This window comes from Mus caroli, chromosome 14, assembly GCF_900094665.2.
Source record: "Mus caroli chromosome 14, CAROLI_EIJ_v1.1, whole genome shotgun sequence".
Classification (NCBI taxonomy): domain Eukaryota; kingdom Metazoa; phylum Chordata; class Mammalia; order Rodentia; family Muridae; genus Mus; species Mus caroli.
In genome coordinates, this window is record NC_034583.1 from 56,863,083 (window position 1) to 56,889,164 (window position 26,082).

The window sequence follows — 26,082 nt, forward strand, 5'->3', positions numbered from 1 at the left end:
GGATGGTTGTGAGCCACCATGTGGTTGCTGGGATTTGAACTCTGGACCTTCGGAAGAGCAGTCGGGTGCTCTTACCCACTGAGCCATCTCACCAGCCCCGGGGTAGATGGTTATATGGATAGATTGGCAGATGAGATGCTTAGATAGATAGGAAGATGGGTGGATGGCTAGATGGATGGATGGATATATTGATAGATGGGTAGATGGGTGGATGGTTTGGTGGGTGGATTCATGCACGGGGACAAGAGCAGTTTGGGGTGTGATGGCTTTAGCAGGAGTGGGTGAAAGGAGAATACAGTGTTCTAGACCTCTTTGGAAAGCATCAAGTGATCATTAAATCCTAGGGAGAACTAGGCTTATGGCCATAAGGGTGAGCAGGGTAAAGAGCTGTGTGTCCCGGTTTTTAAAAGTCACGGACCTGAGACCAGGGCCAGGGAAATATTCATCCTAACTTAGAGTGCCTGGATTTCACCTCAGGGCCTGGTTGTCACACCCCAGTAGTGGGAATATCATTTCTGTTCCTTGGCCTCAGTTCTTATCTGATATGAGTGGCTATTGAATGCTGACCAAATGTCCTTTGCTCTGCATTGGAACACTAATATCAACAAGTCTGATAGTTAGCGAAAAAAGGGGAAGCATCAGGATGAAGTCGGGGTGCATCAAAGGATGTAGATGGGAACTGTAGCCATAGCTTGCATTTTAGCTGGACTTTGTAATATATGCCAAGTCTCCTTCCCTCATATTTGATTTCCTTGAGTGGAAGAAAATCTACATTAAAAAAACCACAGTCTGGCTCATAGTAGGTATTCACCTAGAGCTCATTCTTTTCTTGAGTCTCCACACAACTCCCTGGAACAGATGTTGAGAGTGTCACTTTTATATGAAAAATGAGATACACAGAAGGACAGACTCCTTTGCTGCAGAGTATGTAGCAAGTTTATGGCAGACAGGATTTGAACCTGGACGTTTAGATTACAAATTAGTGATCCCTTTTCTTTCTAACTTAGCTATGTCTAAGCTCCTCCAACTCTAACATTCCAGACCCAATTTCTCAATGTAACCTTCTGCACTGCACACAAAGCTGCCAGAGTTTGAAAAACTCTAAACATGACATGAATGTAGTTGGTTCTTATTACAGTGTGTTAAATGTTGTCAACAAAATTGTTCTCTGTGGTTCAGAAAGGGTCTGGATCCATCTAATACCACACTGTGACTGATGACCATCTCTGGCAAGGTTCCATACAAGCCTTTTGCAACACTAAATATTTTTTGTAATACCAGATCTATCCCACCAACTTTATAATGCCAAATACTCTGGGGACCAATCAGTGTTCCCAAATAATTATTTGTGTTAATGGTTTTAATCAGAATGATTCTGACTATATAGAAATGCTCTTTGTATTACAATCAGTACAAATTTGGGTGAATGAATATGATTGGGTAGATGTATGCACGTATCGCTAATGGGTAGGTCAGTACATGGTAGACGAATGAATGCACGGATGGATAGATAGATGATGGATGGTGGGTAGGTGAATGGTGGAAGGATAGATGATAGATGAATGGAAGGATGAGTGCACATATGTATAAGTGGGTGGATAGGCGGGTAGGTGATAGATGAATGAATGATGAGGTGGTTAGATTAATGGGTAGATGGATAAATAATTATGGAAGGAAGGAAGGATGAGTGGATGGATGGATGGACAGACAGATGGGTAGGTGGGTAATACATAGCAGATGTATGAATAAATGGATGGATAAATAAATGGGCAGGTAGATGATGAATGGATGGTTGGTTTCCTTGGCAGCAGTGTGGTATAAAAGAATAAGACATAAGCTGTCTGCAGAAGTATATGCATGAGTCTTGATTGCATCACCAGCGATATTAGTGATCCAAAACATGTCACACCATCTTTTCCAGTCCCAATTTCTTCATCTGAAAGTGAGGAGTAAATTAAGGTCAGTCTCAGCTCGAAGTGTCCAGAATTGTATTGTCTTCTCGGTCCACATTTTGGAAAACAGAGATGAGAGAAATCAAAGGAGCCAAACCTCAAGTTTGGAGAAAGAAATCTCAATAAATGCCTAGAGTCCTGGCAAGTCTGTCTCAGATTCCTTTCATGCTTATTAGTGAGGATAATTTTTAGCCTCCTTAAAATACTTTATGACAGTCTCAACAAGTGAAGAAACATGGATCTGAGAAAACTAGCCAACATTGCTCAAATGAAAAGCAGTGTGTCCCCCCTGGGAGAGAGATGTTGAGCTGTTTGAAAACAAGTGCATACAGAACAAATTGTCCAAAAAGACAGAATGGGGGAGCACCCTGGCTGCCCTTGATGATTTCAGATCCCAGCCGTGTGGAATGGAGGCTAGGAAGCATCATCCCAGGGAAACACAGGAGGAGACTTGCTCAGCCTCAGTGGGTTCCTGCTAGAGCAGGAGCAATGGACCTTTCATGGAAGTGAGACAGAATGAGGTAGACAGATTGGTTTAAACCCTGCATTGGCTGTTCTTGAGTGAAATTATTCTGAACAAGCCAGTCAGCCTTCCTAAACTGCGTATGTAAATTAGATCAGGGCACAAGGAGCCAAGGCTCTCTGCCTGGCTGTGAATAGACACACATTAGTGTTAACTCTCTTTCTTGTCCACCCCAGTCAAGAGGATAGACCACTACGTTCCTCATCCCATCTGTACACCCATCATGGCAACATAGGCCTGTAACCCCATCACTGGGGAGCTGGGCACAGGATTTGTCCTGCCACACACTGGTCAGTCAATTGAATGGAATCAGTATATGACTCTATCTTAAAACATAAGATGGAGAACAACTGAGGAAGACACCCAGCATGACCTCTGTCCTCTAACCTTACACACACACACACACACACACACTCACACTCACACACACATACACACAGTGTTCACATATGTTCATATATGGATATGTGGATAGATATGGATAATAATAATAATGAAAGGGCAGAAAGAGGAGACTCCACTGGTAGGTGAGAAAAGGCAGAGTATACCCACTAGCTTGGGAGTTGGAAGCATGATGCTGGGTCAAGAGACAAACTGTCCCTGCTAATGTGAGCTTAGCCCCCACCTCTGTCCACAGCCACCTACACTGAAACTCTCTTTGGAGCCTGCATCTCCCCAGCATCCGACTACAGACCCAGCTTTTCATGGGGCAAGAAGACAGGATACAGCAATGAGGAAATGGAACAGAAAAAGTCTCTGTTCTCTCACATTTAATTTAATTTTCCCAATGATTGGAGTATCTTGTCAGATCCTAATTTTCACACATTACCTATCCCTGAGGCCTGTTATAAAAAATCAGACTAAAGAATTGGCTCAGCAGCCAAGGGTGCGCATTGCCTCTGCAGAGGACCCTGGTTTGGTGTCTAATGCCTCTCCAGCCTCACGCAAGAAGATCTGGTGCCCTCTCTGGCTTCTGGATCACCTGCACTCACAAGCACACACAAGCACTCACAAGCATACACAAGCACTCACAAGCACACAGAAGTGCACACACACATGTACATCGATGTAACTTACAAATGAATGTGAAAAACTGCCCAGCATAGCACTTGGCTATCAGTTTAAATGAAGAATAAATGAAAGCGTTCCTTCTGAAGAATTATTCAGAGCCCAACTCTTGTATCTCTGCAGTAAATTTTAAAATGATGTCAAGCCAAAAGTGCACACAGGAGAAAGGACACCCCCTTCAACAAGGGGGTCGAACTGGATAGTTGAGTGTAAAAGAATCCAAATAGACCCATGCCCATCACCTGCATAAAACTCAACTCCAAATGGATCAAGGACCTCAATGTAAGATACCCTGAATCTGACACAAAGAAAATAGGCAATAAGGTTGAGCTACTGGCACAGGACCCTGATAACACAGGCATTAAGACTAACAATAGGCGGTACCTCATGGAGCTTAAAAACAAAACAAAAACTTCTGTATGGTAAAGGACACTATCATTTGAGCAAAGAGGAAACCTACAGAATGTGGAAAAATATTGACCAATTATACATCAGATAGAGTTAGTATTGTAGAAATCAAAACCTCAAGAAAACAAATAACCTAATTTTAAATGGAGTTTAAACAAGAGTGCTCAGAAGATGAGACACAAATGTCTGAGAAACACTTAAATAATAGTCAACATCCTTAGCCATTAGGAAAATGCAAATCAAAACGGCTTAGAAATTTCATCTTACAGCAGTCAAAATAGCTAAAAACAATAACATAAATGACAACATATGCTGGCAAGGATGTGGGGAAAGGAGACTGCTTAGTCATTGCTAGGGGAGTAAAAACTGGTACAACCACTATGGAAATCACTATGGTGACCCTCTGGGAAGCTGGGAATGATCCACCACATCACTCTTGGGGATACACCCCAATGGCTCTACATCCTACCACAGAGGCGCTTGCTCATCCATGTTCTTTGCTCCTCTCTTCATAACAGACAGACTCTGGGAACAGTTAAGATGTTTATCAACTGAAATGAATAATGAAAGTATGGTACATTTACATAATAGAATATAATTCAGCTGTTAAGAAAAAGAAATTTTGGGGGCTGGAGAGATGGCTCAGCAGTTAAGAGCACTGACTGCTCTTCCAGAGGTCCTAAGTTGAAATCCCAACAACTACATGGTGGCTCACAACCATCTGTAATGAGATCTGATGCCCTTGTCTGGTGTGTCTAAAGACAGATACAGTGTACTTATATATAATAAAGAAATAAATCTAAACCAAAAAAAAAGAAAGAAAAGAAAAAGGAAATTTGCAGATCACTGTAGCATTTAACTCTCATGAGAGAGGCTTCTTTTTGCAGTAGATGGCAGTTAATGCAGAGATCCACAACTGGACAGTGTGCAGAGAAACCTTGGAGTCCTCGGGCCTGAAGGCTCACCCAGACAAAGGTCAAACCAGACAAAAATCCCAGCATGAAGGATGGGAAGTGGGCACCAAGTCCCACCCCTAGCCAAGAAGCTTTACAAATTATAGCTGCTAGAAGAGAAAAAAAAATCTTTTTCTTGAGTGGAGAGATACTGGGTAGATGAACCACACTCAAGGGCAGACGCTGTGCTCAGGAATAGAAGGCCAGCACCAACTGGACTCCACGTTTTCTAGTGGATTGTTTTTCCTCAGGAAAGAGAAAGAATAGGAAGTTGGATGGATTGTGGGGGAAGAGCTGGGAAGAGTAGGGGGAATGGGAAAGAATATAATAAAAATACTGCTTGAAATTCTCACAGAGTAAATTTAATGGAGGGGAAATGAGTATAACATAAAATACCTTATACGGTTTAAACCACGTGTTTGCTTTTTAGAATGCGTAGATGATCATCTTGCTAGCTCAGTGATGAAATGAAATTCCAGAAAGGAGTTGCTGTTTTACGATGGGTGGGTGCTACATTTATGTAAAGGGGCTGGGAAATACGTGAACTCCAGCTTGTCAGGGTTTATTTCCATCCTGAACTTCTCAAATGGTAATGAAATCTCTGGAGATAAGATCAGTGCTGGGCTCTGCAAGAGCAATCCGCATTCATGTCTCTCTCTCTGTGTATTACATCACTGTGGGTGACGCCTTTATTTTCTCGCAAGCCAACTGGGAATCTTTTTTTTTTTCTTTTTCCTTAAATACAATGTTGAGATACCAGTAAGCAAGTCACTATTCTCTACGGGGCACTCTGCATTCTGCATGCGATTGAAAACAGGCTCCAAACTTGCCTGAAGATGTTTTTAATCTCTTTATGTCTATAGTGAGCATTCTGTTAGCCAGTCATTGAAACGACCACAAAAAGCACCTGTAGCATGTGTTGCCTTATAGAGAAGGTTGCCCACAGGAGGTTTTGTTTTGTTTTATAAATTATGGTGCAATCTCATGCCACTACACTGAGTCTCTTAATCATGCTTGAGTAAAGTCGGTAGCGTGACACACGGTTGTGCCCACCGGGAGATTTGTACATGTCTGAACTGCTATCAGATCACACAAGCATGAGCCCAAGGGGGGCAAATGATTGGCTTGGTTCTGGGAGTTCCAGGCCACCAGGACCCAAAAGACTCAGAGTGGCTCTCCTGCAGAGCAGTGAGTGGTTCTCACCCTTCCTCGTGCTGTGACCCTTTATTACAGTTCCTCATGTTGTGGTGACACCCAACTATAAAGTCATTTTTGTTGCTGTAATTTTGCTACTGTTATGAATTGTAATGTAAATATCTGTGTTTTCTGCTGGTCTTAGGAGATCCCTGACAGGGCTGTTCAGCCCTCAAAGGAGTCAACCCACAGGTTGAGAATTGCTGCTGTAGAGCCTTCTGAGTATCCTGGGTCAGTTTGCCTAATCTCACGAACATGGGAATTGGCAGCGGTCTTTCATGTGTACTCCCTATTTTTCCAGTTAATCTTCAGTAAGGGACCTCACTTAGCTACCTTTTGGAGGTTGAATTTTGCCCTCTAAAAGTCACGTGGTGTAATCCTGATTTCCAGTTACCTGAAACTGATTCACATGAAGACCTCTTTAGAGAGGTGATGGAGTTTAAATAAGGCTGCTGGGGTGTGTTCTAGTTTCAGTTCTGCTACTGTGACAAAAATATCCCAGCAAAAGGCAACTGAGAGGACAAAGGGCTTATTTGGCTTACCATTCTGTGTTAACAAGCCATTGTGGTGGGGAAGTCAAAGCAGGATTACTTTACAGTCAAAACAAATTTACTGACTTCATTAGTGACCGGGAGGCAGGCTTCCTTAAGGATGCATCCTCCCTGGCCTAACTTCCTTCCACCAGACCCTGCCTCATGACAGTTCTACCATCTCCCAGTTAGCACCATAGGCTAGGGTCCAAGCAAGTCTTTGTCATGTGAGTTCTGGAGGAACACTTCAAACCACAGCCCTCTGGGTCAGGTGCTTTGCTTTCTCATCAGGACCACAGCTTCCTGAGCCTCCTCAGGCTCCCATTTCCCTCTGGTACATTCTCCTCATTGCTGACAGAAGCATTTTAGCCGCACCTCTCTGTCGAACATATATGAAGAATGTCCACTCCGTGTGTGGCTTCCTTAGGGAATATTCATTCTGAGCTTTGCCTTTCCAAGCAGAGTTTATGGCTAAGTTCTTACTTTTTTTAAGTAAGCGTTTTCACATTTTAATTTAATTTTATGTGCACAGGTATTTTATTTGCATGTATTTCTGTGGACCATATGTATACAGTGTCCCTAGAGGCCAGATGATGATCTTAGATTCCCCTGGGCCTGGACTTACAGACAGATGTGAGCAGCCATGTGAGTGCTGGGAGTCCAACCCATGACTTCTATAGAATGGCCAGTGCTGTTAACCACTGAGCATACTCTCCATCCTCAATAAGGTCTCCCTTTGCATCTAGGTTTCTCCCCTACTGTCCTGGTAGGAGAACTCATGTTTTAGGTCACCAGCTTCAAGACTCATATAGTGAGTAGCTACTTCACATTTTTTTGGATCAGATGACTTAAAATGTGTGTGAACCTACAGTCTAAACCCAAAACTCATATGTGGTTTCTCAAGACTGTGGGGAGTCAAGAGGTGAAGAAGCTAAAAGACAAGGAAGATGGGATTTGAGTTGCTGTATTGTTGTGGTGGGGGAAGGCATGCTTCGTATTTTGGCCTGGGATTTCTGTGGGACCAGAGTGCAAGGTGGAGGCCTAGTAGCTGGTGTTGAAGTGTGAGCAGTGGTGGGAGATAGAGAGAATAAAGCCAGGAAATAGAGAAAGCCAAGATCAGCACATGGCTTTGAGTTGGTCTCCATTTGGGACTCCGCCCTTTTCTGCTAACTAAGGAGCTGGTCACAAGAGCCTCAAGCTGTCTCTTCCAAGAAAGCATAATCGACTGGCTCCTGCCTCCCTCCATCAGGGTCTCCCAGGGATCGAGGGCATGAAAGTATAATTTAAAAGTCGTTCCTCGTGTTTCTGAGATACCAGATGGGCTGGATGCAGGGAGCTAGAGATTTGGAGGAGAGCTGGGTTGAGAAACAATAGGCAGGATATTAGGGGACTTGGACTGCTTAGGGCAGAAGTCACACCTGCCAAAACAGCCAAACCAAGCCCATCTTTTCCCAGGAAGAGCTGAGGACACGTGTGTTTCACGACACCCTTCCTTTTCAATCATTCGCTGACACTTTTGACAACTGTTTGCTCATTGCCGGTGAAGTTCAAGGCTCTGTGTCAAACATCATGCTAGTCAAAGCCGTCTTGACTTGCACTTGGAAAGAGTCAGTCCTTTTCCTATCAGGTACATGAGCCTAAGTGAAAACTCTCGGGGTTATTTGGAGTGGCTGGCCATGATTTCAGACACTCCGGCCTCCAAAAATGGGAAGCCAGGGCTAATCTCCTCCTTAGGAGCCTTTTTGGTTTATAATTCATCTTGGATCTCATTTTCACAGTAATCAGCAAAAACGATTAGAGACACTGTGTGCTTGGATCAGGATCAGGCAACTTTCTGCCAGGACACAGTATACACAATGTATCCAGTCTGGCCTCTGGGGACAATAACAAACACATTGGTGGGACTGGCCTCCTTTGAAGTTCTGACAGGACATCCTAATATGGGATGGTTGTGACTGGCTGGTGGACCCTATCCAGCCTGTGTGCCAACAATGTGCCAGGAACTGGACTTATTTGTAGACCATGAGCAGATCTGAGGTAACTTTTCGAGGTGCAGACAAGTAGGGTAGAGTGTGGTGGAAGGATTATCCCCTTTATTCTGGTCAGGAGACTTCTGGTGAGGTGGCCCAAGCCAGGCATGCTCAGCCCCATCTGCTCTCTGCAGAGCCCAGCCACTGAATGGGTCTCCACAGCCTCTGGTACTGAACATCTTCCCCATTCTCCTGATGAAGAAACTGAGGCCAGGAGGTGGAATGACCACTAGTGACACGCTTCCTGATTCGTGTTCCCATGGCCACACCATTACTGCCCTCTGGAAGCTGAACTGAAGAGGTGTCCATATAAAGGCAGCTTCCAGGGAAACGAAGCAGTGAGCAGCCAGAGGCAGCGTCCACAGGACTGGGAGCTGGAGAGACCACAGGCAGTGCTTTCTAAGTGTAAAATCAGTATGTCTGCACGTCCCACCCACATTGGCTGAGGCACTGAGATGGGGCAGGTGGAGAACAGAGATCCCAACACTGTCCCATCAGTCTCTGCTCAGGACACCTCAGAGCTCAGATACACCTCAGTTCCTCAGGGGTAGGAAGGACACCCCGAGGTATGGGTGTCCTGGTTCTGACATTGTAATTAGGAGTGAGCAGGAGAAAGAGTTCCAGACCTTTGGTTGAAGTCACAGGAGTGGTTTAAGGCCATATTTTCCTACAGGGAAGCCATCAGGATAAGCGTCTCCTTCCCTTTTTCTTCTTCATCCACAACCCCCTGGTCCCTAGGCCCTTGGAAGCCTCAGGCCCTGCCATCCTCAGAACCTGCCAGCTCTGAGTGCTTCTTTCAGAACAGGAAGTGGGATAAGACTGTGCTCCTGTAGGAACAATTGACAATCAGCTTCCCTGCGGCCTCTGTGGGTCCTTGATCATTGCCCAACTAATTTGACCATAAATCCAAATTAAGAGAAAAAAGAAACCTCCCAGAGCCCACACCCTCCATCAAATCAGTGTGTTGCTTTGCTTCAGATCCACCCATTTGTACATCTAGGCTGGACAAAGTCACTTCTGGGAAGCCATTCCACCCAATATCATTTGTATAATGATTTCATGAGAACTTTACCGTTCTCCTGGTCATTTATAATTTTAACGACTGAAAAGACTCCCACAAGGGGATCCCTAGACAAAAAACAAACTTTCCTCTCTGGGTTCTCAGTCAACAGTCAGAGGAGAAAATGGCACATGGCTCCAGAGAGTGAGTCTTTCTCCTCGTACACCAAGCAAGCAAGAGGTTCTGCCAAGATGACAATTGTGTGTCTTCTAACTTACATCTGACTATCTACTCAAAGGTAGCGTCAGTCCCCGGAAGCTGAGGGCCCTGTCTCCAGGACTCAGTCACCTCCACTGCCAGCTGCAGGCTCAGGTTTGTTTGACCTATGTTTCTGCTTGGTGAGCTACACATCGGCATTTCCAGAAGCCTGCTATTGGGTTTGGTGCATTTGCTAGAGAATTCAGGGAAGCACTTAGGCTTAAGGACTTATCGTAAAGGGCATCCTAAAATGTGCATGAGACACGGCAGGCAGTTTTCTTTGAACCTGACAGTTGTGAGCTGCCCAGTGTGGGTGCTAGGAACGAACACCCCAGTTCCTTGGTTTGCCTGCCATCCTCTAGCTATCCCAGTCTTCCGGGATTTGGAAGGTTCCTTATGTAGCCATGGTTGACTACATCACTGGCCAGTGGTAGGCACTCAGTCTTCAGTGCCTCCTCACTTTCTGAAGGTTGGTAGCAGGGGAGGAGGTGGTGGTGGTGTTAGGACTGAAAAATCCCAACTGTCCCCAACTGTCTCTTGGTTTTCCTAGTGTCCAGATACCATTCCTGAAGTCCATGGGGACTGGCAACCATCATCTCTTCCATTAGCATACCAGGAGACATTTCCGATATTATAGTGCAGATTCTGAGGTGGTTAGCAGTCCTGTGCCAGGAAATGGGGGCGGGGGGGGGGATGAAGAACAAAGACATATTTTGCAACAACACTGGGACACGTTGTAACTGAGCCAGTCTCTTCCTGGTGAATCTCCTGTTCAAACTTGGTAAACAAACATAGAAACCTTTCCCCATCTTCTGAAACTTTTCCTAACAGTGACTTCCCAGAAGTTGGATTAGTAAGTCAAATGGTGTAGACATTTTTTTTTGACTGTGAAAAAAATAAACCCAGCTAAGAGGCTGGAGAGATGGCTCAGCAGTTAAGAGCACTGACTGCTCTTAGAGGATCCTAACTTGGTTCCTAGCACCCACACTGGGCATCTCACAACTGCCAGGTCCAAAGGAAACTCCGTGTCCGAAAGTCTGGTGGTTAAACAAAAGCCAGAATTCCTCGGGAATTTGGGAAGTCAGTTCTTCTCTACCCAAAGAAGCCATTTCCTTTATCACCTAGGGTGCTTATTGGCATGCTAAGCTCACGCTGGCCTCCAGGCTCCCTCAGCTAATCAAAAGAACACATTAGAGTCCATGCTAGACTCCTAGCTCTTCTCTTCTCCTTCCCTCCTTCCCTACCCTAACTGCAGCTCCAAGGAACCCAGCATCTTCTTCTGGCCGCCATAGATATTTGTACCTGTTTGTTTATGTATGCACAGGCGCATGGGCACACACGCGCGCACACACACACACACACACACACGGGGGGGGGGAGAGAGAGAGAGAGAGAGAGAGAGAGAGAGAGAGCACTGAATTACTTCCCCCCATGCATTATACTAACACAAGCTAGACTAGAGAGTGTGTCCACACTGTTAGGAATCTGCCCTAATCTCACTTTCTCACTGTCTACCATCTTGGGAGTGTGAGTTCCATCTGCTGATAGAAAAGAACACTCTCTGCCTACAGAGAGGAGAACAGAAGCACAGACCCCATGTGTCTGTGTGTCTCCAGGTCACTGGGGATACTCTAGAACTCAGCTGTGGGCTGAGGGGGGGGTGGGGCTTAAGGAGGTCATACGGGTGGGACATGGCCCCATGGTTTTAGAAGGAGACACATACAGGAATACAGGAATGTGAGTGTCCTGCCCCATGGAAGGCCTTAGAGGAAACCTAGCGTGGGGAGCATCATGAACCCAGACTCCCAACCTCCAGTGTACGCTTTCCAGGCTGCTGTCTTCTCCTTGGCACTGAAACTGACTTCCATCATGCCCCCTCATTCCCAGGACCAGCTTAATCAGACTTGCTATCTCCAGAGCAACAGTGCTGAGTTTGGGTCCCGCCCACAGCATCTGAAGGCCAAACACAAGCAAAAATGAAGGCCCTGTGAACGGGGGTTGGGGGGGGGGGAGAGCTGCCAGGATTTTATATTTGCTGTTCACTGCTATGTGACCTTGGGCATGGAGACACACTGGGCAGTGGGAGCCTTCCTAATCACCTGGACTCCTTTCTGGACCCAGCACAGGTGCTGGAGCCCACCCTGATTGTTCCTGCCATGGACAAAGAGGATGTAATAGGTGGAGGTCAGAGGGTAAGACTGCATCCTGGTGCTGAGGGGAAGATGTGGACACATCAGCAAGGCAACAGACCAGATTCATTCATCCCATGGTCCTTCACTGGGAAAACACAAGCTGAGAGATAAATTGATGTCCACTTGCAGAGTCTTGGTGGGCCTAAATGCAAAGCGTGGGTCCTGTGTGTTAGCTCTGGTGGAACACGAAGGAAGGATACCAGGAGACATTAGCAAGGCTGGCAATACAATCCACATCGCAGCTCTGTGATAGACTCCTCATCAAAAGTGCTGGAAGGATATTAGGCTCTGCTCTTGTGTACGTGTGTGGGAGTATGTGGGCATGTGTGCACATGTGTGAGAATGCATGTAGAAACCAGTGGGCAGCCATGAGGTCAATTCCTCAGGTGTTCTCCGCCTTGCTTTTGGAGGCAAGGTCTCTCACACTGGCCTAGAATTGGCTGAGTAGGCTGGGTTGGCAGTGAGCCCCGGGATTCCCCTGTCTCCACCTCACCAGGGCCGGGCCTGCAGATCCATGCTACCATGCTCAGACTTTTTACACGGGCATTGCACAAACTCTCGTGCTTGCACAGCAAGTGCCTGACCCAGCTACCCTGGCTCCGATCTCTGATTTAAAATGAAATTTTTCCTTCACATCACTCACTGTGACCTCAGGTAACAGTCCCGTGCCATGGCGTATCTGAAAGGCGTGCCCTTCATTCCTGATGCTTCTGCGAATGTGCTGGTTTTGTCATTATCTTTCAGCCCTATCCTCTCCCACACCCTGCTCTGAATATAATGTTCTGTGAGTTCTGATCCCTGCCTGCCTTCTGCATCACTGGCCTGAAGATAGCAGGGTTGGCTGTTGGGACCTTGGTAAGAGTATAGGCTTACAACTCACTCCTACTAACAGGGTGGCCTTGAGCTTAGTGACTGGGAGGCCTGTGTTTAGATTTCCCCAGCAGTGAACAGTGACACTGTCTGGGACTGAAGGACACTTGGCAAGTGCATTTCTCCAGGGAGAGAGGATGCTCCATGCAGCTTTATTCAGTGGGTGACAGCTGTGGTTCCAGGGCCTTCCGTGCCCAGCAGCTAAGCCTGCCCTTACCACCTCTCAGAGCTGCTTCACCTAGAAGTGGATGTGGCCATTCCTACTTCCCAAGCTTGCTGGGAAGGGCCAGAGAGCAACTTCTAAAAGCCAGGACTGTTGGACAGACAGTAGATAGTGATAACTTCTCTTTCCCTTCCTTTCCTCCTGCTTGGATTTGGCATGTGACTGACTACCCTGGCAGCAGATTCAGAGGAGAGCACGAGGAAGGGGCAAATGACCCAAGTGCCTTGTTGTTTTATGCTTCAGACAATCTATTGGCATCCCAGCTCAGATAAAGAAGAGTATGAATAGTATAAATGTATCCTCTCACTTCTGAAGGGAAGGTAGGTTAAAAATGAAGCCTAATAGATGTGTAGTCCCTCACAAATGCATAGGATGCGGGGCCAGAGCATTGGCTGTGTTGGCGAAGTACTTGGCCTGCAGACATGAAGACCTGAGTTTAACCCCCAACGACTGCATAAAAATCGGGGCATGTTGGCGCATATTTATAATCCCCGTGCTGAGAAAGTAGAAGTAGAAGGATTCCTGGAGCTCACTGGTCAGCCATCCTAACCACACTGGCAAGACCAGAGAGAGACTGGTCAAAAAACAAGTTGGGCCGGGTGGTGGTGACGCACACCTTTAATCCCAGCACTTGGGAGGTAGAGGCAGGCAGATTTCTGAGTTCGAGGCCAGCTTGGTCTACAGAGTGAGTTCCAGGACAGCCAGGGGTACACAGAGAAACCCTGTCTTGAAAAACAAAACAAAACAAAACAAAACAAGTTGGATGGTGCTCGAGGAGCAACACTTGAGGCTGAGCTCTGGCCTACGTGTGTGTGTGGGTGTGTGTATGCACACACATACACACACACACACATGAGTGTGCACATACATACACATATATACATACACATGCACAGATGAGCATATCCTCTTACAAAGAAAAAGAGAGTGCGGGGAGAGAGAGAGGGGGGGGGCAGGGATTAACAATTCCCAACATTCATGTCACTAAACATCCAGTGGCTTGGAGAGCCTTCTTGCGACACACACACACTCATGCAAATGCACACACATGCTTCACTGTTACCAGTGCACTCTTGCTATGCTGAGGAAATAACTCGCCGGTCAGGTCACATCTGGAGCACCCTGCCTGAGCCTGAAGATGATGGTTTATTCATGAACAGGACAGCTGTGGCCAGGGAGCTGACTCGGGACTGACTGTGGATGGAGGGCCAGGTGGCACAATGAACGTTTCTGATAAGCAGGCTGATTTTACTGCAGCTTGAGGCAAGCATTCACTCCCACACTGACTAGAGATTGTCAAGACATAGGTACTAATTCATCAAAGAGGACCCAGCAATGGACCTGAACTTACATATCTGTGTGATTTCTACCAAGTCCCCTGGCTCCAGCCTGGGTTTAAGCTGGGAACCTGAGTGCTCTCAGCATTCAGTCCTTTCATCAGAGAGCAAAGCTGTTCATACAGGGGGACTCTGCGGCCACACTTCCAGAGCCCAAAGTCAGTTCCCCACTGCCTCCTGGCCCTGTGACCTTGTGAGTGACTTATCCTCAGTTTGCCATAGTCTCCTCACTAGGACCATGAGGATGTAGTTGATAAACGAGGCTTATATGGCAGGGACATGAGTTTCTTTGTATTAGCATGGAAGGCACACAATCAGAAGAGTTCGTGGCACACAGTGAGGACTCAGGAGAGCCCGGTTGTTAGTGTTTGGCTATGTTTATTTTCCCACTTGTGAAAGTATAAAAGTTGAAGAATAATTAAAACACATTAAAAGTAGATATGCCAGGAAGGGAGATAAATGAGCTGTTTGCATAAACACGAATTAGGAGAGTCACACTCAAGGAAGAATTGTTCCCTGTTGAGGACAGCAACCATCTGGAAGGAATTAAAGGGGGAGGGGGTGGGTCATGAGCAGGGAACACTCGGGGACTGTTGGAAGGAGATAATTCACTCCTCTGTGCTTAAAGGGTCCCAAAGGAAGGACATTGCTCTAGGCTTGGCCAGCATGAACAGGGGCCCCCAAAAATTTGACCTCATAAACAGTGATCTGATTGGCCTAGGTACCTACACTATCTAGGCCACTCCAATGGACAAAAGCATCACCTTGAAAAGTCTGCTTCTGTAACAGAATTAGGCTAATAGCAAGGTGCCACTTTCCATCTGTGGAAAGAGCAATGAGAACATGGTGATGCAGAGTGAAGTAGGGGTGTAAACCGACTCCATTAAACTTCAGTGCTCAAAGTATGAATTAACATGATTTGGGGAAAGTCATTTGACTGTGAGTTTTTTTTTTTTTTTCATTTGTTTGGTTTTGGCTTTTGAGATGGGGGGAGTGTGGTCTCATTCTGTAGCCTAGGCTGGCTTCTAATTTACTATGTAGCCTAGGCTGGCTTCTAATTTACTATGTAGCCCAGGCTGGCTTCTAATTTACTATGTAGCCCAGGCTGGCTTCTAATTTATTATGTAGCCCAGGCTGGCTTCTAATTTATTATGTAGCCCAGGCTGGCTTCTAATTTATTATGTAGCCCAGGCTGGCTTCTAATTTACTATGTAGCCCAGGCTGGCTTCTAATTTACTATGTAGCCCAGGCTGACTTCAGACTCATGCCACTCCTTCTGCCTCAGCTTCCCTAGAGTTTGCTGGATTCTACTCCATCTGGTTATGGGATTTTTTTTTTAAAAAAAGCTATGAAATGTCTATATATCTTTCGACCTACTAATTCAACTTCTGAGACTTTATTGTTATGAAAATCTTAAGAGGGGGAGAGAGGGAGGAGGAAGAAGAGGAGAAAGAGGAGGAGGAGGCAAAGGAGGAGGAGGAGGACAGGGAGGAGAATAAAGAAGAAATATTTGCATTATCTGCTGGGATAAATTGTGTGTCCCCTCCAGAAACGATTTTCAGTCAACAAAATTATAGGAGACTAAAAGAAAGATGGTAAAATTCTTGTGAAATAATTATAATTATACTAGTAAGTGGAAAACTCTGCAGAAATGACACTGTAAAGCCCAGGCATGCAAATGGATGAGCTGAGAACCCGAAGCAAACAACGCTGACGGAGGGTGTGGGCCCGGGGAGGAACTTCTTCCTTTCATTTGGATTTGTGTTCAGATTGGTTGTGCAATGATTGAGGCCCCAGAGGGACTCCCTGGGATGGGGGAAGGTCGTCATCAGATGTCTCCATATAAACACAGACTTAGCGCCATTCCCTGACAAAGACAAGGACCTAAAGCTTGCGGGTACCAAAGAAGGGTCAGATGGGCAGGGCTTGGGGCCTTCAGGACTGGGAAGGAGAAAGAAGAAAAAAAGTTGCTTAGCTCACTCTCTGGACTCTGGGCAAATGCAGCCCTAAATTCCTCCTGTGACTTCAGCCCGGGATCTTACAGTCACATTAGAACCAGGACACCCCATACCTCAGGGTGTCCTTCCTACCTCTGAGGAACTCAGGTTTGCCTGAGCTCTGGGGTGTCCTGAGCAGAGACTGATGGGACAGTGTTGGGATCTCTGTTCTCCACCTGCCCCATCTCAGTGCCTCAGCCAATGTGGGTGGGACGTGCAGACATACTGATTTTACACTTAGTCAAGCACTGCCTGTGATCTCTCCAGCCCCCAGTCCTGTGGACGCTGCCTCTGGCTGCTCACTGCTTCATTTCCCTGGAAGCTGCCTTTATATGGACACCTCTTCAGTTCAGCTTCCAGAGGGCAGCAATGGTGTGGCCATGGGAACACGAGTCAGGAGGCATGTCACTAGTGGTCATTCCACCTCCTGGCCTCAGTTTCTTCATCAGGAGAATGGGGGAGATGTTCAGTACCAGAGGCTGTGGAAACCCATTCAGTGGATGAGCTCTACAGAGAGAAGATGGGGCTGAGCATGCTTCACTTGGGCCACCTCACCAGAAGTCTCCTGACTAAAGGGATTTACCCTTTTGCTAGACTCTGACTGTTCATACCTTCTTTCAACATGTAAGTGGCTGTTGAGAGACTAGAACAGTATAGAAGGCAGCCAAAGTGTCTGGAGTCTAAGCCTAGTCCTGAGAAAATGAACAGGGAAAGCATAGATTTTAAGCAGTGTGGGGCTGAATGAGGCCTTGGCGTTCTGCATCGACTTTCCCCCATTGCTTTGACCCATGAAAGGCACTGCCCCTCAGCCCCTCCACCTTTAGTTTGTTCTGACTGTTGGAATAATTTACATTCTGCTCGTGTTGGAATTGGTCACACTGGAGTTCCTATCCATGGCTCTTTCTCTATTTCTCTTTGGCTAGGGTATAGAACCTGCACATCTCACACCACAGAATCTTATCTAAAGTGACTTGCGTCCTCCAAAAGGAGTCACCAGCAATGCTGTGTGATTCCAGGAGCATCACGGAAGGCATACAGCAGCGAGTTATCATGTGGTCCGAGAACTTTCATGTCCTGTTTTCCTGTTTTCCCTTTTCATGGACAGAATTATGTTCATGATACTTAAGACCTCAGAATGAGAGACAGGCACCGAATCTTCACGTCTCTCTTAACTCACAGGGCTAGCAATCTGAGCAGACAGTGGATCTCACAGGGAGAAAACAGAGCAGAGCCAGTTAGGCCTTCTGGGGCTCAGGCTTGCCCTGCTGCTCAGGTGTCAGCCATGTCTCTGAGATGTGCGGTGTCCGTGCCTCTCTCCTTATCATTCCCTGTGTCCTTCCCTCATTCTGTGGCTGTGTGGACTCAAGAACTTCTAGATATGCTGAGTCATCTAGAAGTGCTGAGTCACTTCTGCTGGTTTCAATTTTTTGTTTCTCCAAGAGTATCTCGGTTGAGGTGGATAGGTATCTCAGAACGAGCAAGCCACCATCAGTATGTAGATGCCAAGCTAGCAATTCATGCATGGCATGGCCTGCTTCCTTCTGACAACATGGAGTATAAGTATGTCTCTGCAATACAGAATATGAGCATGACCCCCAACATCTGTCTTAGTCAGAGTTTCTATTCCTGCACAAACATCATGACCAAGAAGCAAGATGGGGAGGAAAGGGTTTATTCAGCTTACACTTCCACATTGCTGTTCATCACCAAAGGAAGTCAGGACTGGAACTCAAGCAGGTTAGGAAGCAGGAGCTGATGCAGAGGCCATGGAGGGATGTTTCTTACTGGCTGGCTTCCCCTGGCTTGCTCAGCTTGCTCTCTTATAGAACCCAAGGCTACCAGCCCAGGGATGGCACCACCCACAATGGGCCCTCCCACCCTTGATCACCAATTGAGGAAAATGCCTCACAGCTAGATCTCACGGAGGCATTTCCTCAAGGGAGGCTCCTTTCTCTGTGATAACTCCAGCTTGTGTCAAGTTGACACATGAGAGCAGCCAGTACAACATTCCTCCTGTCTCCTATCGATTCCTAACACAAAGTCCTCAAAGAGAAGTTACGCTGTCAGTTTTCTCGTTTGACTAAGCTTTGGACTAAGTTCCTGGTGCTCTGGGTTTCAAGATTTCCAAAGCAGAATTATCTCATTCTTCCTGCCCCAATCCCATTGAAGCTACTGGTTTCCATTTCAGGCTCTACAGGCCCATGTGTCCCTCGAAACCTCAGCACCCAGTTTGCATGAGCTCCCAGGAGACACCAGGATGATGTGATGGAACCCAGTGATGAAGATGTCTTGTCTTAGGATTTTTCATAACGAGGGGAAAGACCTCTCTATGAGGAAATGTTGGGAGGGGCAGAGTGGCTTGTTTTGCTGGGCAGGAATGTATCAAATCTAGAAGGGCAGAGAAGGGGTAAGAATAGATCTGACATGCTCTCCCCTGCCTGGGGGGTGCTCTTGCTGCAGCAGAAAGAGATGAGATCTTGAATGGAAGAAGCCACAAATCCAGCAGTGTAGCTGTCAGCCTGGTTCTGCCTATTGCCAGACGGAGTGGCTTTAAGCAGCTCTTAGGGAGGCATAAAGTAGTGGTTCTCAACCTTCCTAATGCTACGACCCTTTAATACAGTTCCTAATGATTCAGTGCCTGAGGGCACCTCTTGTGTGTCCTCCCGTGGGGGTAAGAGTAGATAGCTTCCTTGGACTTCATGCACAAGTTCTGCCCTCATGACCTAGTCACCTCCAAAAGACCTCACCTTTGAATGTCGTCATTGGCTATTAGGTCTTTAACTCCTGTAGGAGAACTTTCGACCATTGCTGGTACCTACTTCCTATAGCGGAAGGGATCATAACACACAAACACTCTTTCTCTCAGGGTGTGTGTGTGTGTCTCAAGTTTAATGAGAGTTGTTTACAGGAACATCAGTGAACAGTATTTAGAGGCGTGCAGGCAGCTAACCAGAGACATATCACTGAAGAAAACGTCTCCCTTCTCTGGCAACCATTAACTGCCAATAGATCTTCAGGGGAGATGGGGCCTCATACACCCTCTCCCTTCTAGGACAGAACGCTGACAGCTCAGTCTTCTTCAGGTTCTGTAAGTGCCTGAGTACGAAGGCCCTGCCACACTTGGAGAGCATCCTTGCACAGTGCCCACCCCCAGCCCCACCCCTCCCTCCCTCACATCCTTTCTACCTCTGCCAGGAAGTGCCCTGGGCAGTGGAGAAAACAATCAATATCTTTTTTTTTTTCTTTTGAGACATGATTTTTTTTTATAGCTTTGAGTGTCCTGGAACTCACTCTGTAGACCACATTGGCCTTGAACTCGCTGAAATCTGCCTACCTCTGCCTCCTGAGTGCTGGGGTTAAAGGTGTGCACCCCCACTGCCCAGCTTGGGACAATTGAATTCCATAAAACTGTTCACATCCAATTTCTGTCCAATGGAAAATAATGTCCATTTCCTGTGGATCAGCCTAATACATGATGTGTATATTTGTGCAGCAGAACACTAACTAGGTGTCTTAGTTAGGGTTTTACTGCTGTGAACAGACACTATGACCAAGGCAAGCCTTATAAAAACAATATTTAATCATGGCTGGCTTACAGGTTCAGAGGTTCAGTCCATTATCATCAAGGAGGGAACATGGCAGTATTCAGGCAGGTGTGGCGCAAGCAGAGCTGAGAGTTCTACATCTTCATCCAAAGGCTGCTAGTGGAAGACTGACTTCCAGGCAACTAGGATGAGGGTCTTAAGCCCACACCCACAGTGACACACCTATTCCAACAAGGCCACACCTCCAAATGATGCCACTCCCTGGTCCAAGAATATACAAACCATCACACTAGGCTCTAACTTAAGAGTTGCCAGGAATCTTTTTTTTTTTAAGATTTATTTATTTATTATATGTAAGTACACTTCAGACACTCCAGAAGAGGGCGCCAGATCTCGTTACGGATGGTTGTGAGCCACCATGTGGTTGCTGGGATTTGAACTCTGGACCTTCGGAAGAGCAGTCGGGTGCTCTTACCCACTGAGCCATCTCACCAGCCCGCCAGGAATCTTTTAAAGTCCCAAAGCCAACATCCTGCCTGGTATCAACAATATCTGCAGATGATTATAGTGACAGATAGGTCTGGGGTCCACTGTCAGCACAGGGTCTGGGATCTACTGAAGCATTCATTATCAGCTACCCTTCCGTTTCAGTCACCTTTTATTGAGTACCTGCTATATGCCATAGACTTCCCTGTTGTTATTTGGACCTCTCTACTCAACCCCTTCTCACTCCTCACCTCTTCCACAGTGTCCCGGCCTCGAAGCTCCCCAGATGACTTGAAGGCGCTGACTCGGAACGTCAACCGGTTGAATGAGAGCCTCCGGGACATGCAGCTGCGGCTGCTGCAGGCTCCATTGCAGGCAGACCTGACAGAGCAGGTGTGGAAGGTTCAGGATGCGCTGCAGAACCAGACAGACTCGTTGTTGGCCCTGGCCGGCTTGGTGCAGAGGCTGGAGGGCACGCTGTGGGGGCTGCACGCGCAGGCGGCACAGACTGAGCAGGCGATGGCCCTGCTGCGGGACCGAACAGGACAGCAGAGTGACTCCGCACAGCTAGAACTCTACCAGCTGCAGGTGGAAAGCAATCGAAGCCAGCTACTGCTGCAGCGCCACGCGGGCCTGCTGGATGGGCTAGCACGCAGGGTGGGAGTCCTAGGGGAGGAGCTGGCTGACGTGGGCGGTGCGCTCCGTGGCCTCAACCACAGCCTGTCCTATGACGTGGCCCTGCACAGCACGTGGCTACAGGACCTGCAGGTGCTGGTGAGCAATGCCAGCGCAGACACACGCCGTATGAGGCTGGTGCACATGGACATGGAGATGCAGCTCAAGCAGGAGCTGGCCACACTCAACGTGGTGACCGAGGACCTGCGTCTGAAGGACTGGGAACACTCCATCGCCTTGAGGAATATCACCCTGGCCAAAGGTACTTGGGTGAACTACCCTGTGTGTAGTTCCTCCTTCCTGCCTACATTCCCTACTAAGGCCTCCCCCGGCCCCTGCAAAGTTTATCCCGAGGACCCATCCTGGAGTAACAGTTAAAACTTACACCTCCATCTTTACGTCTTACACTGTATGACTCTGGAATGTCCTACCTAAATGGCCTATGCCCATTTCCAGGACCTCCCTAGGTCTCTCTGCTCAGTAAGCATCCCTGGAGCAGAGAATGGACCCAGCATCCATACCCCTAGGCAGGAAAACAACCATGGGTAGATGGTGATGGGGTGGGTGGTCAGAGATTAGGTATGCCCTCTGCAGCCTTCAAGAGACAGAAGAGGATCCTGCTATAGGATCGGACTGGAGGGCAGAGAAGTCCTCCAGTGGCAAAGGTCCTAATGAGTGGAGCTTCTAGGACTGGAGAATTCCAAACTTGATCTTGGTCTACTAGACTATTAGAAAAATGTTTGCCCAGGCAGTGGGGGTGCATGCCTTTAATCCCAGCACTCAGGAGGCCTTAGGCGAGCACACAGGCGAATCTCTGAGTTCAAGGCCAGCCTGGTCTACAGAGCAAGGTTTCAGGATAGCTACCTACTCAGAGTAACCCTGTCTCAAAACAGAAAACAACAAACAAACAAACAAAACCAAAACAAAAGAAGAATATTATGTTTGTCAGATAGAGTATGTTTGAATTCACTAAATCTATTTCCTAAACAGGATTGGCTGTGTGCTGGCCCATGCCTGTGAGCATAGCACTTGAGAAATAGAGGTGCAAAGATTAACAGATGGAGGCCAGACTGGTCTCTATAAAAAGACCCTGCATTTGAATGGATGAAGTCACTAGTGAGTGGGCTGCTATTGCTGTGATGAGACACCATGCCCAAAAGCAAACGGGAAGAGATTTATTGGGCTTATGGTTCCCTGCTGCAGTCCATTATTGAAAGAAGTCAGGGCAGGAACTTAAACAGAGCAGGGACCGGTAGGCAGAAGCTAATGCAGAGGCCATGGAAGGGTGCTTCTTATTAACTTGCTCTTCATGGCTTGCTTAATCTGCTTTCTTGTAGAACCCCAAACCACCAGCACTGGGGTTGCGCCACCCACAAGCACTACAGGCTTGCCTGCAGTCTGATCTTAGGGAGGCATTCTCTTGATTGAGGTTCCCTCCTCTCCTCCAACTGTGTCTCCTCCAACTCCAGCTTGTGTCAAACTGACATAAAACTAGCGAGCACACTCAGCGGCTGCTAACCTAGAGACCCAGATCATCTCTTCTGACAAACCACTGTCTTCTCTCCTGCCCGGCTCTGAGATCCACGAGACCCTGAGTAGTCTGGCAGTTGGCACTACTGAAGTTGTCCTCATTGGTATACCTGCTGCACATGGGCATACCTTGGGCATGCCACACAGCACCTCTTAAGAGCAGTACCTGTCTAGGGAAGTGTTACTGTCTCCTTGGGTGCTGCCATGGGCACTGAGACCCAGAAAGCATAAAGAGCCTGCCCAGGTTGCAGGATGAGGTGGGAGTAGAACCAGGCATGGACTCTGGCCTTTGTGAGGCTATGCCTCTATGACTCCTGTTTTGTTTTCTGGGGCATTCCCTCTGGTCCTGTCTGCTTTCTCTCCCCAAACAGAGAGGTTGACAGAGCCATCTGAATCTCTCCAGTTCACCTCCTCCAGCCCTGTTTCCTCTCCTCACCATCCACAGTCCCTCCTCTGAGTTTCCACAGTGACCACAGGGCGCTATAGTCATCCTGGTGTCTTTAGCTCTGCCTGTTCAGAGTGCTCTAGCATGTTTTCGTGAACTTTTATACTGTTGTTGGAGTGGCCTTTCTGCCATAATTTTTCTAATTTGTCTCTAATTTATACCTCTCTGAACACACATGTACATATTCATGCACACACATATGCATACTTGCCTATACATACCCATACAAACACGCACACACACACACACACACACACACATTCTTGAATGTATAACTCACACACACACACACATGTACAGATACATTCACAAACACAGATACCTGCATGTACTGCTCACATGTGTTCATATGTACATACACCTGAATACATAACTCACATGTGCACAAATAGGCACACACATGCACAAGCATACACATAGACACCTCCATGCATAGCTCACCAGCACACACATATACACACACACCTCCATGTGTAATTCACATGTATGTATACATGTATGAACAAACACACAGGTGAATGCATAACTCATAGGTACATATATGTGCACACATACACAAACACAGACATCCTACATGCATAGCTCACATGTATACACACATATAGACAAGCAGATACCATGTTCCACCCCTTTGCTCTTTTCTGTCTCATACTCATAAATACTCAAGAGCATGTGTTTTTCAAAGATGAGGGCATTTACATTATCCTGGAGCTGCAGACGATTTTCATTCTCACTTTGCCGTGCAGTTTTCTAGAGTTTTCTACTCCAGTTCATCTTTCGTAGACATTCACGGCAAAGCAGTGTTTTTCTTCTGCTTTGGATCTTTTGGCATTGATGAGGTCTGTCAAAATCTGCCTGTGCAATTTAAAGGCACAGAGAACTTAGATCATCAGAGAGGGAGGCATCCCTAGAGAAGGAAGGAAAATCAGAGAGGGGAGACATGCCAGAACACATTGGTACAGCAAGCCTTGAGGCAGGCCACCCAAGCCATATACAGATGGCTAAAATGGAAACTTTCTAGAATTCTTTGGAATGGGAATAGACCTCTGAAATCATCTGGTCTCATCCTCCCGTATCACAGTGGAGAACCACAAGACCCCAGGAGCGAAAATGACTTATCCAAGTCAAATGTCAACCCTCTTGATGAATGAAAACAAGTCTTCAAGGCAGCTTTATCAGGCAGCTGCTTTGTTTTCTATAGAAAACACCACCTAGTGGATGGAGGAGGGAGTCCGTCCCTCCCCCCCCCCCCCACCAGTGCCTTCTGTCAGGTGTGTGAGTAAAGGAGTTGGGGCTGGGTCTAGGGCTGACAAGGGAACTCTGCCTTCCAGTTAAAAGTACATCTGTGAATGGAACCACTTGTAAAACAAGCGTACCTGCTCTGGAAGGGTTGGGGTGTGTGTACAGGTCCTGGGTAGGTTGTGTGACCATCTGTCCTCTTACCTTCCTCAAAGAGGATGCGGGATACACTGTGAAGGTGAGCCGATTAGTGCCTCCTGTTCCTGTTCCTTTACTCTTGAGTATCTCTCCAGCAGGGCTGCCCCTGAACCTCCTGTGGGTGCCGCTCTTCTGGCTGTGGAATGGAACTACAGTCTCTGCCCTGCCCTTCTCTTAGGTAGAGATGTTTTGAATGAGGAAGGAGTCAGGATGCTCTCATGGGCCCTGTAGCATCACCAGAAAACCGAGGCACAGCCATCAGTGGCAGGGACAGTGTGGGCTCAGATGGCAGACAGACCTTCCACATTGTAATCTACCTCAAAAAAATGAGAAACAAGACGTGTGACTATAAAACTCTGAGAGATAAAAAAGGGCTTCTGTGGGCAAACCTAGGTGCCACTGCAGCTGTAATCACATATTGCCCCGATGTCACCTCAGAATGCCAGCTGTGGGTTGGCACAGCTGTAGCAACTGGAGCTCAAGGTCCTGGCGAGATGAAGAGTGAAATGGGGTGAAGTCTTTGGAATGGGTGAGCTTTAGCAGCAGAGATCTGTGCTAGGTTTCCTCTGCTGCTGAGCTTGGCGGGAGGAGAGACAGCTCGGTACAGCACAGGGATGGGGAAGAGGGGCAGGTGATGGAGCTCATTTGCATCTTAGCTCTGTCTTGCATTGCCTGTATAACTCTTGGCAAAACAGGTTTCACGTCTTGACCCTGTTACCCGAGAGTTGGGATAAAAAAATATGATGATGCCTAAAAACTCCAGCTTTCCTTAAATGCTTTACATAACTTGTGAATTAAAAAAAAAAAATGTTAACTACTTTCCCCTTGCTCTCGAGCCATTGAATTTGTTAAATAGCTGTCAGCTTCGGTTAGGGTCTGAGGACAGTGCCAACTTTTGGAATGTATCAGTACATCTTGATCTTGGCAGCCAGGTTGTTTTGTGTGTATTAACACCCTCTGGTCTCATATCCTCATTCATTTGTCAGGCGTTGATTGTGCAAGACACTGCTCTGCTAAGAGCCTGCATGTTTGGGGTTCCAGGGAAAGAAAGCATCACACACTGGGGCTAAAAATAACAGTTTCTTGTCGAGAGATTGCGAGCCTTCAACCAAGGCATCTGTAGGGATTGTGAGCCTTCAACCAAGGCATCTGTAGGGTTTCACGCCTCTGAAACTCTGAGAGACTTATCCCTGTGTCTTCTGAACTTCTAGTGGCTGGGGCAATCATGGCCTGCAGATGCCTCCCTACCTTCTCTGCTTCTGTCATCCTGTGTCTCTGTCTGTTTACAGGACTCTAGTCACATGATTAGGGTCCATCCCTCTCCAATATGCCCTTAACTAACAGCATCTGTAGAAACCCAATGTCCTAAGGAAGGTGAGGATGTTCTGGGGACAGATGAGTTGAACTATTCAGCTAGTACAGCAGGAGG

At 47.0% G+C, this 26,082-nt stretch overlaps 1 protein-coding gene across 3 annotated transcripts in view; it reads left to right on the forward strand.

Moving 5' to 3' along the window:
• Scara5 (scavenger receptor class A member 5) overlaps positions 1-26,082 on the forward strand; it is a 98,124-nt gene that overhangs the window by 44,096 nt on the left and 27,946 nt on the right. For all 3 annotated transcript variants that reach the window (XM_021182565.1, XM_021182566.1, XM_029469345.1), the window contains exon 4: positions 20,829-21,503. In XM_021182565.1, coding sequence (XP_021038224.1) covers positions 20,829-21,503 — 675 coding nt within the window. The remainder of the gene's footprint in view (positions 1-20,828; positions 21,504-26,082) is intronic.